This window comes from Pongo abelii, chromosome 14 (assembly GCF_028885655.2).
Source record: "Pongo abelii isolate AG06213 chromosome 14, NHGRI_mPonAbe1-v2.0_pri, whole genome shotgun sequence".
Taxonomy (NCBI): domain Eukaryota; kingdom Metazoa; phylum Chordata; class Mammalia; order Primates; family Hominidae; genus Pongo; species Pongo abelii.
Window position 1 is genome coordinate 105,791,644 of NC_071999.2, and position 23,860 is coordinate 105,815,503.

The window sequence follows — 23,860 nt, forward strand, 5'->3', positions numbered from 1 at the left end:
TGGGGGTGGGCGTGGCTAAAAGCAAAGGGCGGGGCGCGCGGGTCGGGAAGATGGCGCTACGTCTGCTGCGGAGGGTGGCGCGCGGAGCTGCGGCGGCGGCGCTGCTGAGGCTGTGAGTGCAGGTCCCCGTTCCCCGCCTTCCCGGCCCGGCTCGCCGCGGGTCGGCTCCTGTTGCAGCCGCGCGGGCCGGGTGCGGCCTCCCCAAGCCCTCACGGGAACCCAGCTGGACGGGAGCACCATGCGCCTCCCACGCGCTGGCTCGACCTCGTCCAAGGTCGCTGCCGCCCGCGCCTCCCTTTGGGAGGGCCCTTGTTGCACCCGGAAAATGGGTACACGCCTTAGGTCGAGTTACCTGGACTCAGTCCCAGGAAACAAAACTGCCTGCCTCCCACAAATGGCAAACGTGAACGCGCCAATCTTTATCTCTGAGAGGCGGCTTGCCTGGTGAAGAACACCTGCGGTTCGTTTAACACAGCGGTTCCCAAACGGTTTGGTCTCAGGACCCGTTTACACTTCTAAAAATAATTTGAGGACCCCCAAAGCTTTTGCTTATATCTGTGGATTTTTGTGGCATGAGGAATTAAATCAGAAATTTAAAAAATATTCACTTAATAACAAACCCATTAACTTTTAATACAAATAACACTTTAATGAATAACTATTCTCAAAAGAAAAGTGAGAAGATTGGCTCATGGTTTTTATATTTTTGAAAATTTCTTGTTTAATAAAGGACAGCTGGAGTCTCATTTCAGCTGTTTTGGAGGAAGTATTTGAAAGAAATGCTGGGCTCATGCAGATGCAGATACTAGTTGGGAAAGGGAGGATCAAGCAGACCCTCTCAGCGGGTCTCAGGGACCCCCTCAGGTGTCATTGGACCACACTTTGAGAACCGCTGGTCTCATCACTTGCCCATCGCCTAGGTATGTGCACGTACGTGGTCTCATTTGGTTCCCTTGACCACCATGTGAAGAAGTTGGGTGTCATGTTTATAAAGATGAAAAAACAGGGTCAGAAAGGTTAAGGATTCTCAAAGCTCTATGACCAGTAATGAGAGAGTTTGGTTCAAACACTAAGTGTATGGCTCCTGGTCTGGAACTTCTTTATTTATTTTTTTATGTTTATTTTTTGAGACAGAGTCTTGCTCTGTCACCTAGGCTGTAGTACAGTGGTGCAGTCTCGGCTCACTGCAACCTCCACCTCCCGGGTTCAAGCAATTCTCATGCCTCAGCCTCCCGAGTGGCTGGCATTACAGGTGTGCACCACCACCCCCGGCTAATTTTTGTATTTTTAGTAGCGACAGAATTTCGCCATGTTGGCCAGGCTATTCTCGAACTCCTGACCTCAAAGGATCCACCGGCTCAGCCTCCCAAAGTGCTGGGATTACAGGCGTGAGCCACCATGGCCGGCCTGGTGGTCTGGAACGTTTTTTTTTTTTTGAGATGGAGTTTCGCTTTTGTTGCCCAGGCTGGAGTGCAATGGCGCCATGTCAGCTGACTGCAACCTCCGCCTCCCAGATTCAAGTGATTCTCCTGCTGCAGCCTCCGGAGTAGTTGGGATTACAGGGCGTCTGCCACCATGCCCGGCTAATTTTTGTATTTCTAATAGAGACGAGGTTTCACCATGTTGGCCAGGCTGGTCTGGAGCTCCTGACCTCAGGTGATCCACCCGCCTCGGCCTCCCAAAGTGTTGGGATTAAAGGCGTGAGCCACCGCACCCGGCCTGGGTCTGAACTTCTTACGTCTTCTTGCACTGTGACTCTTCAGTCACCCATGTCCTATGGGAGGACCCACCTAGTCTTATGCATCCCACTTTCCCATTTCCTCCACTGCCCCTGGTACAGGGGAGTCACCCCTCGCCCCAGAGGAGCAGCTCAGGCAGTGTATCCAGGCTGGTCCAGAAGGGTCCTTTCCTGGCTCCTTTTGAGGGGGCCAGCCTCTGTGGCCTGTTCAGTAGCGGGTCCAGTGAGCACACACAGTCCCCAGGCCAGTACGCTGGGGGTTAACTCACAGTGCTCCTCACCCCCTTTAGCACACTGGCTCCGTTCTCGACATGTCTACCCGCTGAATATAGGATTCTTGATTGGCATTTTTTTTTTTCCTTTGAGCATTTTAAAGCGTATTATCTCACGGTCTTCTTGCCTCCATTATTCTAATGAGAATTCAGACGTTAATGTTATTAGGGTTCTATGTAAGTGATGAGTCTTTTTTTTTTTTTTTTTTTTTGCTTGCAAGATTTTCTCTTTGTCTTGGTCTTTCAGTGGTTTTATTATGATGTGTGTGGATCTGTTTGAGTTTATCCTCTTGGAAGTTTATTGAGTTTCTTGGATGTGTATACATCAAATTTGGGAAGTTTTTGGCTATTGTTCTCTCAAAAAAGTCTACTCTCTTATCCCTCTCTTCTCTTTCTGAGGCTCCCATTGCATATATGTTGGTGTAGTTGATGGAACCCCACAGGTCTTTGAGACTGTTCCATTTTCTTTCTGTTCCTCAGGCTGAACAATGTCAATTGACCTGTCTTTTTTTTTTTTTTTTTGAGACAGAGTCTTGCTCTGTCACCAGGCTGGAGTTCAGTGGCACGATCTCAGCTCACTGCAACCTCTGACTCCCTGGTTCAAGCTATTCTCCTGCTCCAGCTTCCCGAGTAGCTGGGATTACAGGCACGCGCCACCACGCCCAGCTAATTTTTGTATTTTTAGTAGAGACAGGGTTTCACCATGTTGGCCAGGATGGTCTCGATCTTCTGACCTCATGATCTGCCTGCCTTGGCCTCCCAAAGTGCTTGGATTACAAGTGTGAGCCACCATGCCCTGCTGACCTGTTTTTAGGTTTGCTGATTCCTCCCTCTTCCAGCTCAAATCATTTTCATTTTAATCCAGAACTTCTTTCTTTTTGGAGACTGAATCTCACTCTGTCACTCAGGCTGGAGTGCAGTGGTGCAATCTCAGCTCACTACAACCTCTGCCTCCTGGGCTCAAGCTGTCCTCCCACCTCAGCCTCCCACATAGCTGGGACTATAGGTGTGCGCCACTGCACCTGGTTAATTGTTTATATTTTTTTGTAGAGACGGAGTTTCGCCATGTTGCTCAGGCTGGTCTCGAACTGGGCTCAAGCAATCTGCCTGCCTCTGTCGCTCATAGTATTGGGATTACAGGCATGAGCCACCATGCCCGGCTCTTTTCTATACTTTCTATCTCTTCATTGATATTCTCTATGTACTGAAACATCATTCTCATACTTTCCTTTAGTTCTTTTTTTCTTTCTTTCTCTTAGAGTCTCCAGGCTGGAGTGCAGTGGTGAGATCGTAGCTCACTGCAGCCTGCAGCTCCTGGGCTCAAGTGATCCTCCTGCCTCAGCCTCCCCAGTAGCTGGGACTACAGGCACACACCACTATGCCCAGCTAATTTTTGAATTTTTTGAAGAGACAGAGTCTTGCAGTGTTGCCCACCATGGTTTTGAACTCCTGGGTTCAAATGATTTTCTTGCCTTGGCCTCCAAAGCAGTGGGATTCTAGGCATGAACAACTGCACCTGGCCTCCTTCAGTTCTTTACGCATAGTTTCCTTTAGTTTTTTGAACATACTTTAAATAGATGATTTAATTAGTAAGTCCAACATCTAGACTTCCTCAGGGACAGTTTGTACTGACTACTTTTTTCCTGTGTGTATAGGTCATACTTTTTTTTTCTTTGCATGTCTTGTATATTTTTGTTGAAAACTGGACATTTTAAGTAATATAATGGTGCAACTCTGGAAATCAGATTTCTCCCTTTTCCCACGGTTTATTGTTGTTGTTTGCTTAGTGACTTTAATAAACTAATTCTGCATCATATTCTTTGTCATGTGCAACTACCGAGGTCTTTGCTTAGTTAGCTTAGTAATCTAACAATTAGACAAAGATTTCCTTAAATTCCTGGAAATAGTAAGTCTCCTAGTCTTTGCTGAGGGACTGTGTATGTGTCAGGACATGTCTTCAACATTCAGCCACAGTTTGTCCTGCTTGCACAGAGACTGAAGGTTAGCTAGACGTGAGCACTTAAGGTCTTTCCTTAGCAGGTATACAGCCCTGCACATGTGCGTGGCCTCCTGGAGTCTCAGGAACATGTCACAACTTTTCAGAGCTCTATATGGATATCTCGTCCTCCATTTTTGCCTTTTAAGTGTTTTGGTTAGCCTGTTGTTTGCCCTAACTGTTATCTTCCATCTCAAGTAGCTGCGATGGTAAATAAGTACTTCTGATTGTTTGGATAAATGCCCTCCGGGAAAATATTATTCCCACTGTGCAAGCTCTGAGTCAGCTCAAATAAAGACAGTTTTACAAGTAGGGTCTACCAAGGAATCACAAGACAGGTCAAATAGTGACATTTTCCAGAAATGGGACTTTCCCTCTCTAGTGGCTGTCATGCTGCTGGTTTTCACTGTGATGGGGGCTATTGATTTTCAAGTCTACCACAGAGCTGGGGAAGAGGGATAGGGTAAACTAAACCCCCATGACAATTGCTGTTCTTACTGAGATTCATCCATTTTTCTTAAATAAATGAGCCCTATATTGCTGCAAGTCTTTAATTTCTAGAATTCTGAAAAAGTTGATTCTGACAATTTTTGCCAATATTCTCATTGATTTTATGGAGGATGGGATTTTCAAAGGTCCTTTTTCTGTCGTTTTTGCTGAAGTCAGCCTGCATAGAGTTTTGATCGAGTGGATTTGAATTTATAAATTTTTTTTGCATCTGTTGTGTTGATCATAAGGCTTTTCTTCTTCAGTGTGTTAATACGGTGAATTACAGTGACTGACTTTTTAAAAGTTAAGCTGATCATTGCATTCCTGGAATAAACCCCACTGATGTGATGTATTGTTTGGATTGCATGTGCTAAAATTTTGTTAAAATTATTTGTATCTATGTTCATAAGGAATATTAGCCTATAGTTTTCTGATATTACCTTGGTCTGGGTTTGGTATTAGGATGGTGAAGGTCACATAGGATGTGTTGGAGAGTTCCCGCTTCTATTTCATGGAACAATTTGTGTAAATTTGGTAAGATTTTGCCTGTAAATGTTTGCACCTGCAGTTTTCTTTGTGGAAAAAGTGTTAAACTACAAATTTAGTTTCTTTAATAGACATGTTGCCATTCAGATTATCTAGTTCTTCTTGAGTAAGCTTTGGTAGTTTGTATCTTTGAAGGACTATGTCTGTTTCATCTAAGTTGTCACATTCATGTGCCTAGAGTTGTTCATGCTGATTCCTTATCCTTTTTCTTACAGCTCTACAAAGGTATATTCCACACAATTCACCCTTTATAAGTGTATGATTAAATAATTTCTAGTAAGTTTATAGGCCCATCACTACAATCCAGTGTTAAGCCTCCCTCCAAATTTCTATCATCCCCCAAATTCTCTTGAGCCCATTTGCAGTTAATCCTTACCCCTGCCTCTAGTCTGTCATCTTACTGTGTGTCATCCATAGTGATGTGTCCTCTTTCATCCCTGATATTTGTAATTCTTTTTTCTCTGTTTTTTATTTCATCAGTCTGGCTTGAGTTGTATTGCTCTTTTTAAAGAACCGTCTTTTCGTTTTATCGATTTTTATCTATTTTTTTTCTGTTTTCTATTTCATTGATTTCTGTCTCATGTTTATTATTTCCTACCTTCAGCTTACTTTGGGTTTAATTTACCCTTTAGTCTTTTAGGTGGAAATTTAGATATTTAATTTTAGACCTTTCTACTTTTTTTTTTTTTGAGACAAGATCTCGCTCTGTCACCCAGGCTGGAGTGCACTGATGCAATCTTGGCTCACTGCAACCTCCACATTCTAGGCTCAAACAGTCCTCCTGCCTCAGCCTCCCAAGTAGCTGAGACTACAGGCATTAGCCACCATGTCTGGCTAATTTTTGTATTTTTTGGAGAGACGGGGTTTCGCCATGTTGCCCAGGCTCGTCTCAAACTCCTCGATTCAAGCAGTCCACCCACCTCAGCCTCCGAAAGTGCTGGGATTAAGGATGTGAGCCACCACACCCGTCCGGGGTCTACTTTCTAAATATAAGCACTCAGTAATTACTTTTCAGCCATGCTTGGTGGCTCATGTCTATAATCCCAGCACTTTGGAAGGCTGAGGTGGGAGGATCACTTGTGGCCAGGAGTTCAAGTCCAGATTGGGCAACATAGTGAGATGCTGTCGCTACAAAAAAATTTTTAAAAGTTAGCTGGATGTGGTGGCTCGTGCCTGTGAGCCTAGCCACTTGGGATGCTGAGGTGGGAGGACTCCTTGAGCCTGGGGATTTGGGGTTTCAGTGAGCTGTGATCATACCACTGCACTCCAGCCTGGGTGACAGAGCAAAGCTCTATTAAAAATAGTAATAATAAAATTCCCTCTAAGGATTATTTTAATTCCCTCTAGCAAATTTTGCAAGATTTCTGATACCTGTAATCTCTTTTCATTTGTTATGTTGATACTCTGTTTCTGTTTTCTAAAGTATTCAGTAGTAAGACTCCAAAAAAAAAGGGCTCCCTGGCTGTATGTGTTCAGTGGTAGCAGCCAAGGAATGTGCCAGGAAGCTACTTCACATTTTGCAGTGCCATGGTGGAGAGGAATCTGGTAAAGAAAAAACCAGATGAAGACAGTTTAGAGAGGTGACAACTACAAGCTAAGTAGCTGAGACTCTGGGTCAACAGGAAGGGGGCAGTGTGTGAGGAAGCAGCAGGGCCGTGGAAGGTGGCTGAGGGGCCTGGATGGAGTTACCTGTCAGGGTCCCAATAGGCCTTTTGTAGGGTTGGCTTCATCTTTGAAGCCTCCTGAGGTTACCGTGACAACCACTACTGTCCCTCTGTACTGCTGTGAGGCCACTAAGGGAAAAAGGGAGGGAAGGGACCCAAAGGGAGGACGGAGGTGGGAGAAGAGGGAGCGATGGAGAGAGAAAGGCAGAGAACAATGGAAGCAGTGAGTGAGAAAGGGGAGAAACCTCACTGAAAAGGAAGCAGGGTAAATATGACTGAGAAATGGAAAAATGATCACATTGAAAAGAACTAACTCAGAGTAAGGATGAATGTGTGTTCTTTGCTGCTTGAACTGGTGTTAAAAGGCCAATGTGAAGTGTTAGATATTTTAAAATGTTTATTGGTATCATTAGTTGACTTCAGTTGCCCAAATGCATGGTGAGAAAGGGGATGTGTAAACAAAAATGATATTTTGGATTGTGAGGCAGAAAGTCATTTTAAATGGCCCTGGGAGGCAGAGGGACCAATCCTCTCAGTCACCTGGGACTGTCCTGCGTTTAGCATGGAATGTCCTATGTTCCCAGAAACCCCTTAGGTCCCAGCAAACCAGGATGGCCATTCACCATAGCGGTGGGGAAGTAAAGGGCTGTGGATGAAGATGGATACTTATTAGGAACAGGGAGGAGGGTGGAGTTGGAGGGGATGAGTGCAGGGCAGGATACAGAGCCCAGAAGGAAAGGAATTGACAGAAGCTGGGAGAAAAAATAAAAAGACCAGTGGTCCAAGATGGTAGACCACAGGTTCAAGAATTGGAGCAAGAGTCTTCTGGAATGGCCTCCATTCTAGAACCGAGAGAGAGTATTCAGAATGCTTTAATGGAGAAAGAAGGGCCAATGCTGAGAGTGGGGCTGAAGAGAAAAGAAAGGAGACCCTGCGGGAGCAGGCAACACCAGGAAGGCAGTTGTGTGCATGTTGTGCAGACCGGGAGTAGCCTAGGGGTAGGGGACATGCCTGGGCTGGACAGTGGAATTGGTGGGAAATCAGATTTCCCTGAGCGAAAACCAGTGGGCAGCAGCCAAACTGGTGAGCAAGAACTGGCTGTGGTGGCTGGGCCCGAATTGGGAGCTACACCTGCCCGGGAGGTCTCTGCCAAAAACTCAGCTGTGCCGTGCCTGCTGAACGGCCTCACCTTGGCCTCTGGCTCTGTTGCAGCTTTGTGGGGCTCGTGCTCCTACATACCGTTATCCTGTGGTAGAGTTTTACCGTGCCCCAGAGCCATCTAGAGGACGTCGGGTCATCCACATGCTTTCTGTGGGAGAGGCCAAGGAGTCAGGGGGAGGCCGGGACCTGAAAATCAACTCTTTACTGCAGAGATCCCTCCCTCCCTCTCTGTCCCATGGATCCAGAGGGAAGTTGAGGACAGTTTCATGCCACATGCTTGACCCGACTCGACTGAGTAACTGTGGCCACTGAGAAGACTGTCCTTGCAAGGAACTCTCCTTAGTGCCCGTATTCTGCAGAATGTCTGAGTGGCACGAGTGCTTCATTCGTCTAGAAATATTTCATGGTAGTCATTGCATTAATAACAGGATATCTGCAGGTGGTGTGTTCTCAGGAGGCACACCTGAAGCCTCGAAGGTGAGGACATAGACATGGCTGTGGGTGAGCCTGTGCCAAGACATGACCCATATCCATAGGGAGTGCCCTCAGGGCAGCTGACAGCGCCCAGCCTCAGCAGTCTCCAGTGATAGCTTCGGAACAGCCACGGTCTGACTGATATACTTTCTGAAAACAGCCTTTGGTCACGCAGTTCCCTAACTAAATGTGGTGGCCACTCTGTAGGAGTTGCCATTCTATGCGGGACTCCCTGTGAGGAAGCCCGTAGGTGCTGGTGGCTGAAATTTAGGAATGCAGGTTTCTAAGAAGGCTGGGAAAGGCAAGCTGGGCTCCTTGGGGAGGAGCTATTAGTAGGTTTAATTAATTTTTTTAACATATAAAAAGTTGTTAATTATAAAAACAACATTTTTTTCTACCCTGAGTGCAGCTGGAGCTGTGTTCTGCTGTTACACATTGCTCATTAATTCCACACATTGCTCACGATCCTGTGAGGTTTAGAATTTTATTAGACAGTAAAGAAGATATCAAGGAAATAATATTTGTGGTTTCATATAGGTCACTTGGGTATGAATTTAAATCCACTGTAATTCAAACAGGTTTAATTTATTTCATGTTGCTACTTGAATGTGTTATAGCGTATCAATTAAATAACTCACTTGAATGACGCAGACTTGAGATTCATTCCCTCCTTCTCTCCTTCCTTCCTTTCTCACCCCATCCTCCCTACCGTAAACCAGGTTTAGAATAGCTGTTAATTTAGCTGCTTCGATTTTTTGTTGTTGTTGTTTATTTTGAAATGGAGTCTCACTCTGTCGCTCAGGCTGGAGTGCAGTGGCACAATCTCAGCTCACTGCAACCTCCGCCTCCTGGGTTCAAGCGATCCTCCTGCCTCAGCCTCCTGAGTAGCTGGAATTACAGGTGCACACCACCACGCGTGGCTAATTTTTTTATTTTTATTTTTTATTTTTAGTAGAGATGGGGTTTCACCATGTTGGTCAGGCTGATCTTGAACTCCTGGCCTCGTGATCTGCCTGCCTCGGTCTCCTAAAGTGCTGGGATTATAGGTGTGAGCCACCACGCCTGGCTTTTTTTTTTTTTTTTTAAGACTGGTGCAGCTATGTTGCCCAGACTGGACTGCAGTGGCTATTCGCAGGTGTTATCATAGCTTACTGCAGCCTTAACATCCTGGGCACCAGTAGCGCTTCTTCCTCAGTCTCTCTAGTAGCTGGGACTGTAGGCATGTGCTGCCACACCCAGCTGATTTTATGTTTTGTTTACGTTTAAGGATGTTAACCTAATCTAGGAGCAGTGATGATGTTCACTGTTGTTCCACATGACTCTAGCACATATATATTTGTATGTGTATAACCACAGTTGTTCATTTAGTCTGTTTCCAGGTTTTCTTGGGAAATGCAGAGAAAAATGTTCCTATCCCCAAATCTCTGTGGATACCCTTACTTAAGTATTTGGAGGCAAATTTCTATATGTGAACTTGCTGGGTACAGACAATTGAAGCCTTTTGATGCTTGCTGTCAAATCGCCCTCCGCAAGGCTGTGTCGATATATCCCTGGATGGTGTATGCCTTTTGAAGGCTCATCTGTCCCATTTCCTTGCATTAGGAGACCCATGCACACTGAAGTAGGCACAGACTGTCACGCAGGTCACCTGACTGGCAGCACCAGACCTAAAAAGGCCTGTTGGCTACCGCGACAGCCTTGGCTGTCACACTGGGCCCGCCCATGGGTGTTTCTGTAAATGGCCATGAACCTCTTCTGAACTACACCACATGTTAACATCTTTCTCTTAGTTAGGTCTTTGAGATTGGCAGAGGTGCTCTATTTAATAATAAAGGAATGGGCTGGGCATTGGTGGCTCACACCTGTAATTCCAGCACTTTGAGAGGCTGAGGTGGACAGATCACTTGAAGTCAGAAGTTCAAGACCAGCCTGGCCAGCATGGTCTCTACTAAAAATACAAAAATTAGCCTGGTGTGGTTGCGCATGCCTGTAGTCCCAGCTACTCAGGAGGCTGAGGCAGGAGAATTGCTTGAACCCAGGAGGTGGAGGTTGCAGTGAGCCAGGATCATGCCACTGCACTCTAGCCTGGGTGACAGAGCGAGACTCAGTCTCAATAATAATAATAATAAAATAAAGAAATGAAAGTTTCCTTAGAAAGTAAGGATTCTATTTTAATAGAATACTTGCGTGGGCAAGTCTGTCTTAACTGTTTCTCCTCACTGTGTCTAAGTGAGAAGGAAGGATGACCCTGGTGTCTGTATTTGCAGGACACTTTTCAGTATTAATATTCAGAACCCCAAATATTGAAAATTGTAAAAGGCAGTACTTGCTACTTCATTGTCCCGTTGCCACCCCCAGTAAAATGAGGGTCTTAGTTTAGCGGAAGACTGTGTTCACTGTTTAACTCACAGTTCTGCATTGCTAAAAATTGGCACTTTTTTTTTTTTTCCTAATAAGGGCCTCTCTATGGACCTTTTTAAAGTTTATATGGTCATTAAAAACATCATTGCACACATATACTTTGTACCACTTTGGAAGTAGTGCAGGCTTGTTTGAAAGCATACACTTGACTTGTCTTCTTACTTAATCTCACAGTATTCTTTGTGAGAAGGTTGATATGCCCACATTATTCTGTGGCCAGAAACAAAAGTTTAGGAAATGAAAACAGCAAACAGAAAACCGCATGCCAAGTGCTGTTTTCGTAGTGAGGCACTGGAGGGCGCTCTAGCAATGGGAGATGCACGCAGTCTCTGCAGTCTGCGCGCTGCCCTCACGAACGCCTCTTTCAGAAGATGTCAGAGTTGTTTTTTCTGTTCATTTTAAGGCAAATGAAAGACACATGGATGGTAGAGGAAATATTTCTATACTGACCTGTAAACGGTCCCTTTAACAGTTTATGAGAAACTGAAGAAGTAGCTCTGTGCTCCAGCCCTCCTTATGACCTGCTCTCTCCCTAGCCTGTTGCAGCCTCACCGGCCTCCTCTTCTGGGCTGTGTCGTCAGCCTGAAGCACTCTGTCCCTTTGTGTCTCAGCTCAAATGTCACAGATCAGAGAGGTCTTCCTTGACCACCCTGTACAACATAGCCTCCACCCCGCTAACCAGCCTCTGCACTACCCTGTCCCCTTGCTGCTGTTTTCATTTTTTCCTGTTGCCCCATTTCCACCAGACATATCACATGCTTATTTGTTTATTGTCCGCCTGTACCCTACCCCAGCCCCCAGATATTCATGAGAGCAGGGACTTGGTTTATTCCATTGCTATTATATATCCAGAACCTAAAACAATCCTTGGCAGTGCCTGATATAAATTTGCAGAAGGAAAAAAGAACAGATTTAGGAATGAAATATTTTGAGTGTTTCTAAAGATTTAGTGGATTTTTTTTCTTTATTGTGGTAAATTATACATAACAAAATTACCATTTTAACTTTTTTTTTTGAGATGGAGTCTCGCTGTGTCCCCCAGGCTGGAATGCAGTGGTGCGATCTCAGCTCACTGCAACCTCCACCTCCTGGGTTCAAGCAATTCTCCTGCCTCGGCCTCTGAGTAGCTGGGATTACAGGTGCCCGCCATCACGCCCGGCTAATTTTTTGTATTTTTAGTAGAGATGGGGTTTCACCATGTTGGCCAGGCTGGTCTCGAACTCCTGACCTCAGGTGATCTACCCGCCTTGGCCTCCCAAAGTATTGGGATTACAGGCATGAGCCACCATGCCCAGCCCATTTTAACCATCTTTAAGTGTACAGTTTAGTGGCATTAAGTACATTCACATTGTACAACTGTCACCATCCTCCATCTTCAGAACTTTTTAATTTTCCCAAACTGAAACCCTGTGCCCATTAAACACTAACTCCCTGTTCCCTTCCCCCCACCCAGCCCCTGGTAACCACCATTCTCGTTATTTTCACAGTGAATTTGACTACTGTAGGTATTTCACATACATAGAATCACATACATAGACTCCTTTTGTGTTTGGCTTATTTCACTCAGCATAAGATCTTCCAAGGTGCATCCATGTTATAGCAGGTATCTGATTTTCATTCATTTTTAAGGCAAATAATCTATTGTGTGCCTATTCCATATTTTATTTATCCATCCATCTGTTGATGGACATTTGAGTCACTGCCACCTTTTGGCTATTGTTAGTGCATGTTCTATGTGGAGCACAGAAATGTGATGTTTAAGTTTAAGCCTAAAGTGGATTTCTTTGAATTATACTAGCCAGTCACAGATCACTCCTGGGTAGTACTATGGTTTGAATGTGGTATCCCCTCCAAAATTCGTGTTGAAACTTAATTCCCATTGTGGTATTAAGAAGTGGGGCCTTGTAGGAAGTGGTTAAGTCATGAGGACTGTACCTCATGAATGGGTTAGTACCATTGGAAAGAGGCTTCAGAGAGAGTTTTCCAGTCTTGCCTTTCTGCCCTGCGCCATGTGAGGACACAGCAACAAGGCGCCATATTGGAAGCAGAGAACAGCCATCTGTAGACACTGAGGCTGGCACCTTGATCTTAGATTCCCCAGCCTCCAGAACTGTGGGAAGTAAGTTTCTGTTGTTTATAAATTAGCCCAGTGTGTGATACTTTTTAAAATAGCAGCATAAACAGACTAAGACAGGTGGTTTCTACTTTTAGGAAAATATTTTTAGTTCATATTAAGATAGAAACTTATTCTAGCTCCTAAAATTCAGAATTGTTTTAATATCCTCAGGTGCTCTTTAATTTTTTCTTACAATTGTCAAAAACAAGTTTAAAATCAAGTTACTAACTCTGCTATAGGCAGGAAGCTCCTAGATAGATACTCTGGGGTTCAAGTCCAATGCTGACCCGCAGTTGGCCCTTGACCTTGTTCAAGGCCCTTATCTAGATTGTGCCTTATTTTTCTCACCCAACAAAAGGAGGATGGACAGGTTTCTTCCTGCCAGTTGACATTCCAGAGTCTAGAAAGGAATTGTTGCCCTCAAGTAAGACGACCTTGGGGAATTCAGATATATAAAATATATAGCTTTTTGAGCTCTAGGTTATTTTGGTCCATTTGAGCTCAGTTTGACCAGAGATTGAAGATAAAAGCTCTGCCTCCCCCAAACTCATGGGTACAGCCTGCACTCAATTGGTTTTACCACCTTCTCCTGACATTAAGGGAGATTTTTTTGGTTGTGTGTTGTTGACCCTTTAGGTCCTCAGAAGGGGCGGTGCCCTCATCGTGTCTCTGCCTGCAGCGGGGAGTGCTACCAGGCACTTTGTTCCAGTGACTTATGATGGACACACCACAGCGCCTAGGGGTTAGGATTCTAAAATAATTCAGGTGTACGGAGATGCAGAACCTAAAAGAACTCAGGAGAAAGAGAAGGTAGATATCGTAAATTTTAGTCTGATTTTGACTCAGAAGTGGATACCTGATTTCGGCCTACATCTCACCTCTTTCAGTTTTTTTCTGTTCCATTTGGGTTCCCTGCTCACTTGGAACCCTCAAGCTGGCTTGCAAATGCCCAGAGCCACAGTGCTCTCGTAGGGTGTGCCTGTTCTAGGGCCCATCAGCCGGCGGTCCACCCAGGGATGACCAGTGAGCCCAAGAAAACAAGCAGTGCTCATGTCAGATGTGTAGCCTTCCCAAGTGCTGTACATTTTAAGAAATGCCTTCACTGGGCATGGTGGCTCATGCCTGTAATCCCAGCACTTTGGGAGGCTGAGATGGGCAGATCACGAGGTCAGGAGTTCGAGACCAACCTGGCACATGGTAAAACCCTGTCTCTACTAAAAATACAAAAATTAGCTGAACGTGGTGATCACACACCTCTAATCCCAGCTACTCAGGAGGCTGAGGCAGGAGAATCGCTTGAACCCGGAAGGCAGAGGTTACAGTAAGCTGAGATCCTGCCATTGCACTCCAGCCTGGGTGACAGCAAGACTCTGTCTCAAAAAAAGAAAGAAAGAAAAAGAAAGAAAAAGAGAAAGAGAGAAAGACGAAAGAAAGAAAGAAAGAAACAGAAAAGAAAGAAAATGTCTTCTGCAGACACCTTAACTGCAAAGGAGTCAGCCAGTCAAGAGAATTTCTCCTCTACCAGGAAGAGAATATGGGTATAGGAGAGGCTTGGAGTGTCTCTGCCATCCCTCATGTCCTCTGGACTAAGGCCCAAGCTGTGCGTTTGAATCATCAGTGTGTACTTGTCCTGCAGAACATCAGGAATTTACCACGTAATCTGGTGACATGCCTGCACCGGGGGACTGGGAGAATCCTTACCGTTAAACCTCTTCTCCCCACCCCTTAACACATAAATACACTTTTTAAGCTTCCTAACGCTGCACTCTGATCATGGTGCCCACCCCCTTGGACAGCATAAATTTCCCAATGATCTCCAATTACCTGCCGCATAAAGTCCAGGCCCCTTAGCGTGGCATGTACGCACCTCCTCACCCATCCTCCATCTTTTCATTTCCCCCCCAGGCCGCTTACCTGTGGCCCACATGCGCCACTCACCATGCCCCTCCCTCTCGAGTCATCAGTGCCACTTCCTCCTGGAAGCCTTCTTTCCCTGGACACCTCAGCCAGCCATGTGTCTCATCCCTGAGAGCCCTAACCTCTCTGCTGACTTTTGCCACCCTTCCCTGTGTTAAGGTGATCGAGATGTAGAACTCCCAGCCGTCTTTGATGCCTCCTCTCCTCTCCCACCCACACCCCATCTGTTGCCAGGCCTGTTGATTTTCCCCTTCAGGTGCCAACTCTTTTTTTTCATTGTATTAGTTTCCTATTGCTGTTGTAACAGATTATCGCAAACATCATGGTTTAAATTAAGCTTGTCCCTGCAGCCTGTGGGCCACATGTGACCTGGGATGACTTTGAATACGACCCAACACAAATTTGTGAGCTTTCTTAAAACATGAGATTTTTTGGAGATTTTTTTTTTCCCTTTAGCTTATCAGCTGTTGTTAGTGGATTTTATGTGTGGCCCAAGACAATTCTTCTTCCAGTGTGGGCCAGGGAAGCCAAAAAAATTGGACACCCCTGGTTAAGTTAACACAGATTTGTTAACTTATACTTCTGCAGGTTGGAAGTCTGACCTAGGTTTTGTGGGCTGAAACCAAGGTGTTTATAGGGATGGAGAGCCTTCTTTCTGGCAGTTCTAGGGGTGATCTGTTTGCTTGCCTGTTTCAGCTTCTAGAGGCTGCCCACATTCTTTGGCTCCTGGCTCCTTATCCATCTTCAAAGCCAGCCCCAGTGGACTGAATTCTTCTCCCCGTTGCTGCCATCTCTCGGGTTCTGTTGCTTCTGTCGCCCTTTTCCACTTAGAAGGACCCTTGTGATTATGTTGGCCCCACCTGGATAACCTAGGCCAGTCGCCCCAACTCAGGGTCAGCTGATTAGCAACCTTCATTCCACTTTGCCATGTAACCTGACATATCAATAGATACTGGGTATAAGGACGTGGACATCTTTGGGGGCCGTTATTCTGCATACCCATCCACTGTTCTAGATTCAGGTTTGAACTCTTGGAATGACCATCTCATGGGCTGAGTTCCCTCATTGCCTCTCATGTTACGTGCTGCCAGCATAGATATTAAGATGTACATTCTGTCATCTAGACCTGTTGGTTCCAAAAGTATCTCTTGGATCTGTCCTTTTCTTTTTGTCTCCATTGCCCCTGCCCTAGTGGTCATCTGTCATCTGGACCACTGTGAAAAAGGATTGTTTACATGTACGGGTGCTCCTCCAAGCAATATTTAAGTGTACTATTCAAGGCTGTTTTAGTACATTCACAATATTGTGCAACCGTCACCTCCATCTAGTTCCAAAACGTTTTTATCACCGTAAAGGAGAACTCTGTATCCATTGAGCGGTCATTCCCCATTCCCTCCTCTCCTCAACCCCTGGCAACCACCAGTCTATCTTCTGTCTCTGTGCATTTACCAGTTCCTTTGTATGGATATAGCAGTACATTTTGTTTATTTTTTAAATTAAGTTAAATTTTTTAGAGACAGGATGTAGCTCTGTCATCCAGGTTGGAGTGTAGTGGCACCGTCACCCAGGCTGGAGTGTAGTGGCATGATCATAGCTCACTGTAGCCTTGGACTCCTGGGCTTGAGTGATTCCTCCTGCCTCAACCTTCCAAGTAGCTAGGACTGCAGGCATTCACCACCCCACCTGGCTCATTTTTTAAATTTATTTGTCAGTTGATGGACATTTGGGCTGTTTCCACTTTTTGGTGATTGTGACTAGTGCTGCTATAAACATTCATGTACAGGTATTTGTTTTCAGTTCCTTTGGGTTTATACCTAGGAACTGCTGTGCCATATAGTAATTCTATGTTTAACTTTTTGAGGAACCACGAAACTGTTTTCCACAGTGGCTGCACCATTTTACATTCCACCAGCAATGTACAAGAGTTCTGATTTCTCCGCATCCTTGCCAACACTTGCTATTTTCCATTGTTTTTATTGCAGCCATCCTAGTAGGTGTGAAGTTGTATTCTCGCAGTTTCTTCCAAATCATTTTTAAATGTACAAATTGGCTAATTTCACTTCTCTGCTTCATATCCTTCCTATTGCATTTATAATAAACCCTGGCCCCCACCTTGGACTCCGAGGAGTGTATGATCTTCTCCCTCCTACCTCTTTCTCTCACTGCCTTCTATGCTCCTCACTCAGTCCACTTACCGAGCGTCATTGGCCTTCTCCTGTTCCCTCAAGAAGGGAAGGCAAACACCCATGGGCTTTTATTTATTATTTCTTTATTTATTTTTTAACACTTCCCTCCTTAGGTCCAGAGACCATGGGCTTTGAGGCTCAGGGGATTCAGATCCAAGGTCCATTTAGAAGTAAATGATGAGATGAGTTGGGCACTGTGGCTCACGCCTGTAATTAGCACTTTGGGAGGCCGAGGTGGGCAGATCACGAGGTCAGGAGATCGAGACTATCCTGGCTAAAACAGTGAAACCCCATCTCTACTAAAAATGCAAAAAATTAGCCGGGCGTGATGGTGCACGCCTGTAATCCCAGCTACTCGGGAGGCTGAGGCAGGAGAATTGCTTTAACCCGTGAGGTGAAGGTTGCAGTGAGCCGAGATCATGCCACCGCACTCCAGCCTGGGCAACAGAGTGAGACTCCATCTCAAAAAAAAGAAAAAAAGATGAGATGATGCATTGAATGCTAGGTATGGCGTGTACGTAATTCATAAGAACACCAATAAACAGTGGATGTAAAAAGCAACATCAGATAGATACCTAAAGGCCATGTCTTTGGAGCAGGGGTGACCACTTGAAGCATCTCCTCCCTTCCCTGCCTTTTTCCTCCCTCAGAGCACCCTGTTCTTCATTGCACTTATGATTTGTCACCAGCTATGAATCTGTGCATCTCCCTGTTATGTTTGGTCTCCTGCACTGGGCTGGAAACTCCACGTTCACCCTTTATGCCTGTGCCCAGCACAGTGCCTGACACAGTAGGCACTGATTAAATGATTCTTGAATGACTGCATCATCATATGGTCACAGTAAACAGAATCCATCACTAATTATCTATTTGACATGAGCGGGTGGAAAGGCAAAGTTTTTATGCATGAGTGTGGGTGTATGTATGTTTTCCTAGATTATAGATTTGTCTAAACATTCCTGCTAATTTTAAGATATCAAATCTGAAGTTTCCTTTTTGGCTTGAATTTTTGAACATAGGCCAAGGCTGTTTTTAGATTCCTCAATATTCTCTCTTTTGTGAAAGAGTTTTCAAAAGTATAAACGGCACATCTTCCGTACAACTGGTTTACATTGTTGGTTTATGCAGCTGAGTTGTGGGCAGAGGGGAAACCTCAATGTCGGAATGTGGCTTTACCCCAGCGCTGAGATATCCCCAGGAGAGCTTGGCCAGTCTGAGTCCATGTGGCCTAAAGGTCCTCCCTAGCCAGTTCCCTGTCCTGCCTACATTCTGCTTATTTCAGAACTTCTCACCTGTTGAACACACAGCCCTTCCTCAACACGGGACCAGCTCAGCATCAGGAAGCTGTATTTTAAGAAAATCATAGTCTTCCAGCTCAGTGGAGGCATCTTGGTGGGATCCAAAATAACATCCGCTTTTATCTTGAAATTCTTTCTGTTTTTGGTTTTTCCCCAACTCTTATCCTTCCCCCACCTTCACCTCAGACACTCCAGGTTATTACTGAAATTAGGCATGATAGAAAGTGTGGACTCATAGGCTCAGTTCTGTTGCCTCCTTATGGCCAGCGTGGGGAAAAGCTCCTCTGCTCTCGTGCCTTCTCCATTGGAGCTCGTTCATCACCTTGGCCTGTCTTGGGCTGAGTCCCCGACTTGGGAGTTGTGCTGTTCGTTTGATGTCTATCGGGCTGTAAGCTCCTTGAGGACCAGGCACCATGTTTAATCACCCCTGTCCCTTCTGGGAACCTGGGGGAAACTGCTAACCGGCGTGGCTCTGAGACCTCGCATGGCCCCACACATTTTTTTCTGTGGGAACCACTAAGCATTAGCAACTAGCGAGTGATCAGCAGGGATTAGCAGCGTTTAGGCTCCGCAAACATTTAATGTGCTAATTGAGGAGCCCAGGGTTCGGCCAAGGAAGTGATTTACAAAGGTAGAAACAGGACTGTTGACACAGGTGCATTTTATTAATTACTGTTTTGGGGGAATTAGTAAAAATGTTAATAATTTGAGGGATTATTGTTAATGAAGGATAAGAAACTTCACAACCATATGGTTTACTACTTGATGTGATTTTCCCTTTTTAAAAAAATACTTTTAAATCTGGGTTTTAGTAAGGACAAGCCATTTCTTGCAGAACTTATTGATTGTATTACATAGGTAAATCGAAAAATATTTCCTAGAACAATTTTTTGTAACAAAAAATTCTAAAACATACCAGTAGTATGAAGTAAGAGGCACCTATGGCACATCTTTGTATTATTCAGTCCCTCCTTTATACATTCTTCTGACAAGAACAGGAGTCATGCCTCCCAGGCTCCGAGTCCCAGGCTCCGAGCATTACTGAGGCAGCTCCTAAGAAGAGAGAAGGGAAGAACATTTCCTGAGGATCTTTGCTGTGCCAGGTTCCAGAAGGTGCTTTGGCGCATCTCACGTGAGATATGGGCTCCTTTTGCCTGCTGTCTAAGAAGTGTGTGGTGTGAGGTGGCTGGCTGCGTGGAAGAGACCTGGGAGGACTAATTCCACCAGTATTGTGTGTTAGTCTTCAAGTGGCCAGTGCAGTACCTTGACCTGTGGTAGATACTGAATAAATGTTGACTGAAACAAAGATGCCATGGCCAGTGGTGAAGCAGGGATCAGTGCAGCATGCTGTGGGAATACAGAGGCAGGGGTGGCTTTTGGAGGGCACCTGGATCATTCCCAGGGAAGCTGCCCTCTGGGCAGAGTTTAAAGTATGGCGGAGGGAAGAGTGTTCTTGGCAGAGGGCGCAAGGCCCGGTAGGGGAGTTATGAGCAGGTAATTGTGGAGTATGGGATTCCCAGGGGCTGGGCATGACATTGAGAGCAGGGGAGGTTGAGGCCAGACTGTGAAGGGATTCCCAGGCCAGCCCCGGACTGACTTCAGATTTACATCCTGTTGGCAACAAGGAGCCAGTGGAGATGTTTAATCTCCTTCGGCCTCCATCAAGTTAGCCTTTCAGTCTGTAACCTGGCCTAAGTGTTAGTCCCATGTCATTTGAACCCCTTGCCTTTCTCTTTTACTTAAATTACATTCACAGTGTGCTGTGAAACCTAATTGGAATAGACAAAACGTGATGGAACTCTGCAGCTTATGGGGCCAGTTCATGCTCACCTTAATGTGCTTATAATGTACATTTAAATACTGCCAGTTATTTGGAGCTTTCAGGTGACTTCACTTCTCTGTGTACTATATACTTCGCTTCCTACATCTGCAGTTAATTTGTTAAGAGACCTTAATGAGAAACTTCAAACAGTTTAAATGTCAATTACCAAAAAAGTGAGGTTTTCAAGTTCCAGTAATCTACCCGATTGGTCATCAGAATGTAGTCCCAGGTGGATGTAATTTAAGACATGACATTCCAGAGCTTCGGTTACAAAGAATTTATATATTTTGGGACTAATAAACTGGCTCCAGTGGTGGCTACCCTTGCAGGATTGTCTGCAGTTATGACTCATCTAGTACCGGCGCTGCTCAGAACTTCTGTCCACGGAGTTCACACTGGTTTTGTGTTTGGGCTGATGCTCTTGAATCTGAAAAAAAGTGCATAATATGCCAGAAATGTAGTAAATATTGTGATCATTTCATTTTTTAATCCGACACTTTTGAGAGGAAAAGAGTATTCATCAGTACTTTATCATAGATTTAATTAATGGGATAATCTTTAATTTCTGACTCAGACATCTGGATTTGTTTCTTGCCACTCCCTCCTTTTTTTCTGTGTTCCTTTCTCGTCTTTATTTTTGATGAAGATAAAATACTTAAAGAAAGCGTTGAATGTGATGATGAGTATTGTTTTAACAGAAAGTAAAATCAAAAGCATGCAGAATAAATTAACCTTGCATTTTCTCGGCAGGTCAGTTAGTGGGTGTTATATCCTTAGTTGTTGGTGCTACAAAGTAAATAATTTTTGGCAGCTGGTTTAGTTTTCACCACTTCTAAGCCTATGACAAATGGTCTTGGAAGATCTTTGGTCTTAAAAAGGAAAATGTTTTGTGTGTGAGTTTTAAGTTCAGTTTTGTTGGGTTTTGAAGGCTTTTTTATGTAAGCCACTTATGTGGCATTTTGTTTTATTTGAATTTGAAATTTTTTTTAAGTTTTAAAGCTAGAGTCTGCCACATTGAACTGTTTTTCACACTTGGCATTTAAAAGTTAATTTGCTTTTTCTGTTTTTAAAAGAGACTAAAAAACTAAGGTTTCCCCTACTAAGCATTTATTAGTCAACCGCTTTTGAAAATTGAAAAATTAGTTTGTATGGTTTTAGATTGTTTTTCTCCCAGGAGAAATAATGTTGCTACATAATCTCAGACCTGCATTCACGTATTTAGCCTGCCATAAGTCACTGTCAAAGTGAAGAAAATGCTGAAAGTTAGATATACCTGCACATGTGAATTTCATGTATTTTCTGGTAGTCAACTCTGTTTTAAAGGCTTTTGGGAGTTGTTTTCTTTCAGAAGCAGCCCACTGGTGCTGTATTTGGCATGTTTTGTGTTATTAAAACTTCATATAAATGCAGAGGTACTAAAACGTGAAGTTTACAAAACCCATCGGAACATTTTTACTTGTGTAGCTAGCACGATCACTTCTCCAAGTACAATAATCTTTGTGTTGTGAGCCTGTAGACAAAACTGGTGTCTGGCATATCTGATTGGAATGTGAAATTTAATATTTTCCACTAGTTATTTCCCAACATGCAAAGTGAACTGATACCCATTAAATGTTTATATTTAAGTAAAAATAGAGAGGATCAGTGGCTTAATCAGCTTTACAGCTGTGAATTTAGGAAGTGAATTCACATCACCCTTCTCTCCAGAGAGACGACTTGATGACTTACTCTCAGTTTCTTTAAGTGACATAGTAGACCTTGTTTGGATTAATCAGCAGCCTTGGGAGTTGGAGCAGTCATTTGCAATATTGAGTGGAAAAGTCAGAAGGCCGGGAGTGAGAGACTCGGCCTCATCCTTTCCCTGGAGGCTCCTCACCTGTGAAGTCGCACAGGATGGTAATAAAATCGTAGGAGCTCATTTTATGTGAAACCATGAGCAGCCTGAGAATTCAGGACTGGCTGCCTTTCATACTTTAAGACACTGGAAGGTGTCATTTATAAGCATAGAGAGCCTGCAGGAAGGCAGAACAGGCTTGTAAACTGGAACCTGAGGCTCTGGACAGCAATCAGTGTGTAATAGAGTTTAAAGTCTTAGGTTATCAGAATCACAAATGGGCCTTTAAGTGTCGTGGGCAAATCCCAAGAAACATCTGTCTATAAAAGGTAGGTACAATGGCCAGTTATTTCCTCCTGGTTATTGTGATATTGTTGTTTTCTGTTTCTGCCTTTGTGGATGGGAGTGGGGAGAGACAGGGAGGGGCCCTTGCTACAAGTGTAAGAATAAAATTGTAAATATTTGTGTTAGTTGAAAAAAAATTGACTATGGTAAGTGTCGCAGCTAATGTAGGGTTTTTTCATCTTGACACAGCGACTGCCGCCCAGTTCCTGCTGCCTTGTTCGTGGACTCTGAATTCCACTGCTGGGGCAGGCGTGTGTGACAGGCAGAGAGAGCCCTGGGGTTGGGGGAACAAGGAAGTGTTTCCAGTTCCCATTTGGCTTATGCATTGGAGGGTTCCCCAATGTGGGGACAGCGTCCAGGTTCTTGGCCTGTGGAAATGACAAATGGCCCTGACAGTGGGCTATCCCAGCTTCAGTGTTTCTGTTCAGCATCCTGAGAGTGGTTCTTTATCTGAAACCATGAAGAAAACCAGAAGATTCGAGAATTGAAGAACCCATTCTGTAGACGTTGCCTCCTGACAAGTACAAATGTGTCTGTTGAAATCTCAGTGCTCCAAGTCCCCATCTATCCGCCTTCCCCCTCCTCCAGGTGTTAGACAGGTTACCTGATTGCCCCTGGTTGGCCCTCATCCCCTCCCCTATCTGGGCAGTGCTCTCTGTGCTGTGGGGTTGGGTGGTCCTCCTGCTCCTGGGTCGTATGGCATCCAGAGATGCTGATTCCATCTGCAGCTCCTTCTCTACTGTGGACTTCACTGCTTGTCTCTTTCTCTGGCCACTAGGAAGCATTTATTCTGATTCTCATGGGCAGCTCAAGAGGCTTCCCACAGGGGGAAGGGTAGGCCTTTAATATTTCTGTCTTTCATCTCAAAGTCCGTTTCTTTAAAGTGGACAAAGATGGGATTGCGCTGGAGAGAGGTGGCCCCAGCCCAGGAGATCATGTTGTCTGGGTGAAACCACTGCACCCTGTGGTCCCTGGGCTCCTATTGCTCAGGGTTCCTTTTTAAAGCCCACTTGTTAAGACTTCTTCCTTTACGGAGGAGATGTTGTGCTTGCCCTCTTGTGAGGATCTCACAGTGTTGTAGCGCCTCTCCTTGGAGATGGTATTTACTGGTTTGAGGGTGACCTCTGCCAATGGACCTATTCAGTCACCAGGTATGGGGCCTTCTTCAGTTGTGTTGTCGAAGAGGCTCTGCTCACCCCTGCCCTACCAGATCTGAGAAGTGCCTGAAGTTAGTTGGATGTAGCTTGTCTGCCTAGGTAGCCTTGCACCCCTGGGAGGATGGGGGCCTAAGCTGGAAGTGGATTTTTCTCATCTAGCAGAAGCACATTCGATACTGGATACAAAGCCTCATCTTCTGTTTCAGAAGCAGCTTGGAGCATTTCTTTTTTAACTGTCATGTAAGCCCCTTAAGTAATGCTTTTTTCAGAGAGATATCATCCTGGTAAATTGTCAAATGCCTCTTTCAAATCCATTCCTTTAAAAAAAATCCTCTTTTCTGTTTATTCTGGAGTCACTCATTATGCAAATATTAACATCTTTGTGAGAAGTGGTGTTCCTGGAGTTGAAGAAGGCTCTTTAGTA

The 23,860-nt window shown here is 44.8% G+C and overlaps 1 protein-coding gene across 5 annotated transcripts in view; it reads left to right on the top strand.

The window, feature by feature from the left end:
- The first annotated feature begins 23 nt into the window (after positions 1-23).
- Positions 24-23,860, top strand: part of CLYBL (citramalyl-CoA lyase) — a 290,169-nt gene continuing 266,332 nt past the window's right edge. For 2 of the 5 annotated variants that reach the window (XM_024231099.3, XM_024231097.2), the window contains exon 1: positions 24-112. In XM_024231099.3, the coding sequence (XP_024086867.1) occupies positions 51-112 (62 nt within the window). In that variant the 5' untranslated portion in view covers positions 24-50. The remainder of the gene's footprint in view (positions 113-23,860) is intronic. The other 3 variants (XM_063715019.1, XM_063715012.1, XM_063715013.1) reach the window with 3 other exon arrangements.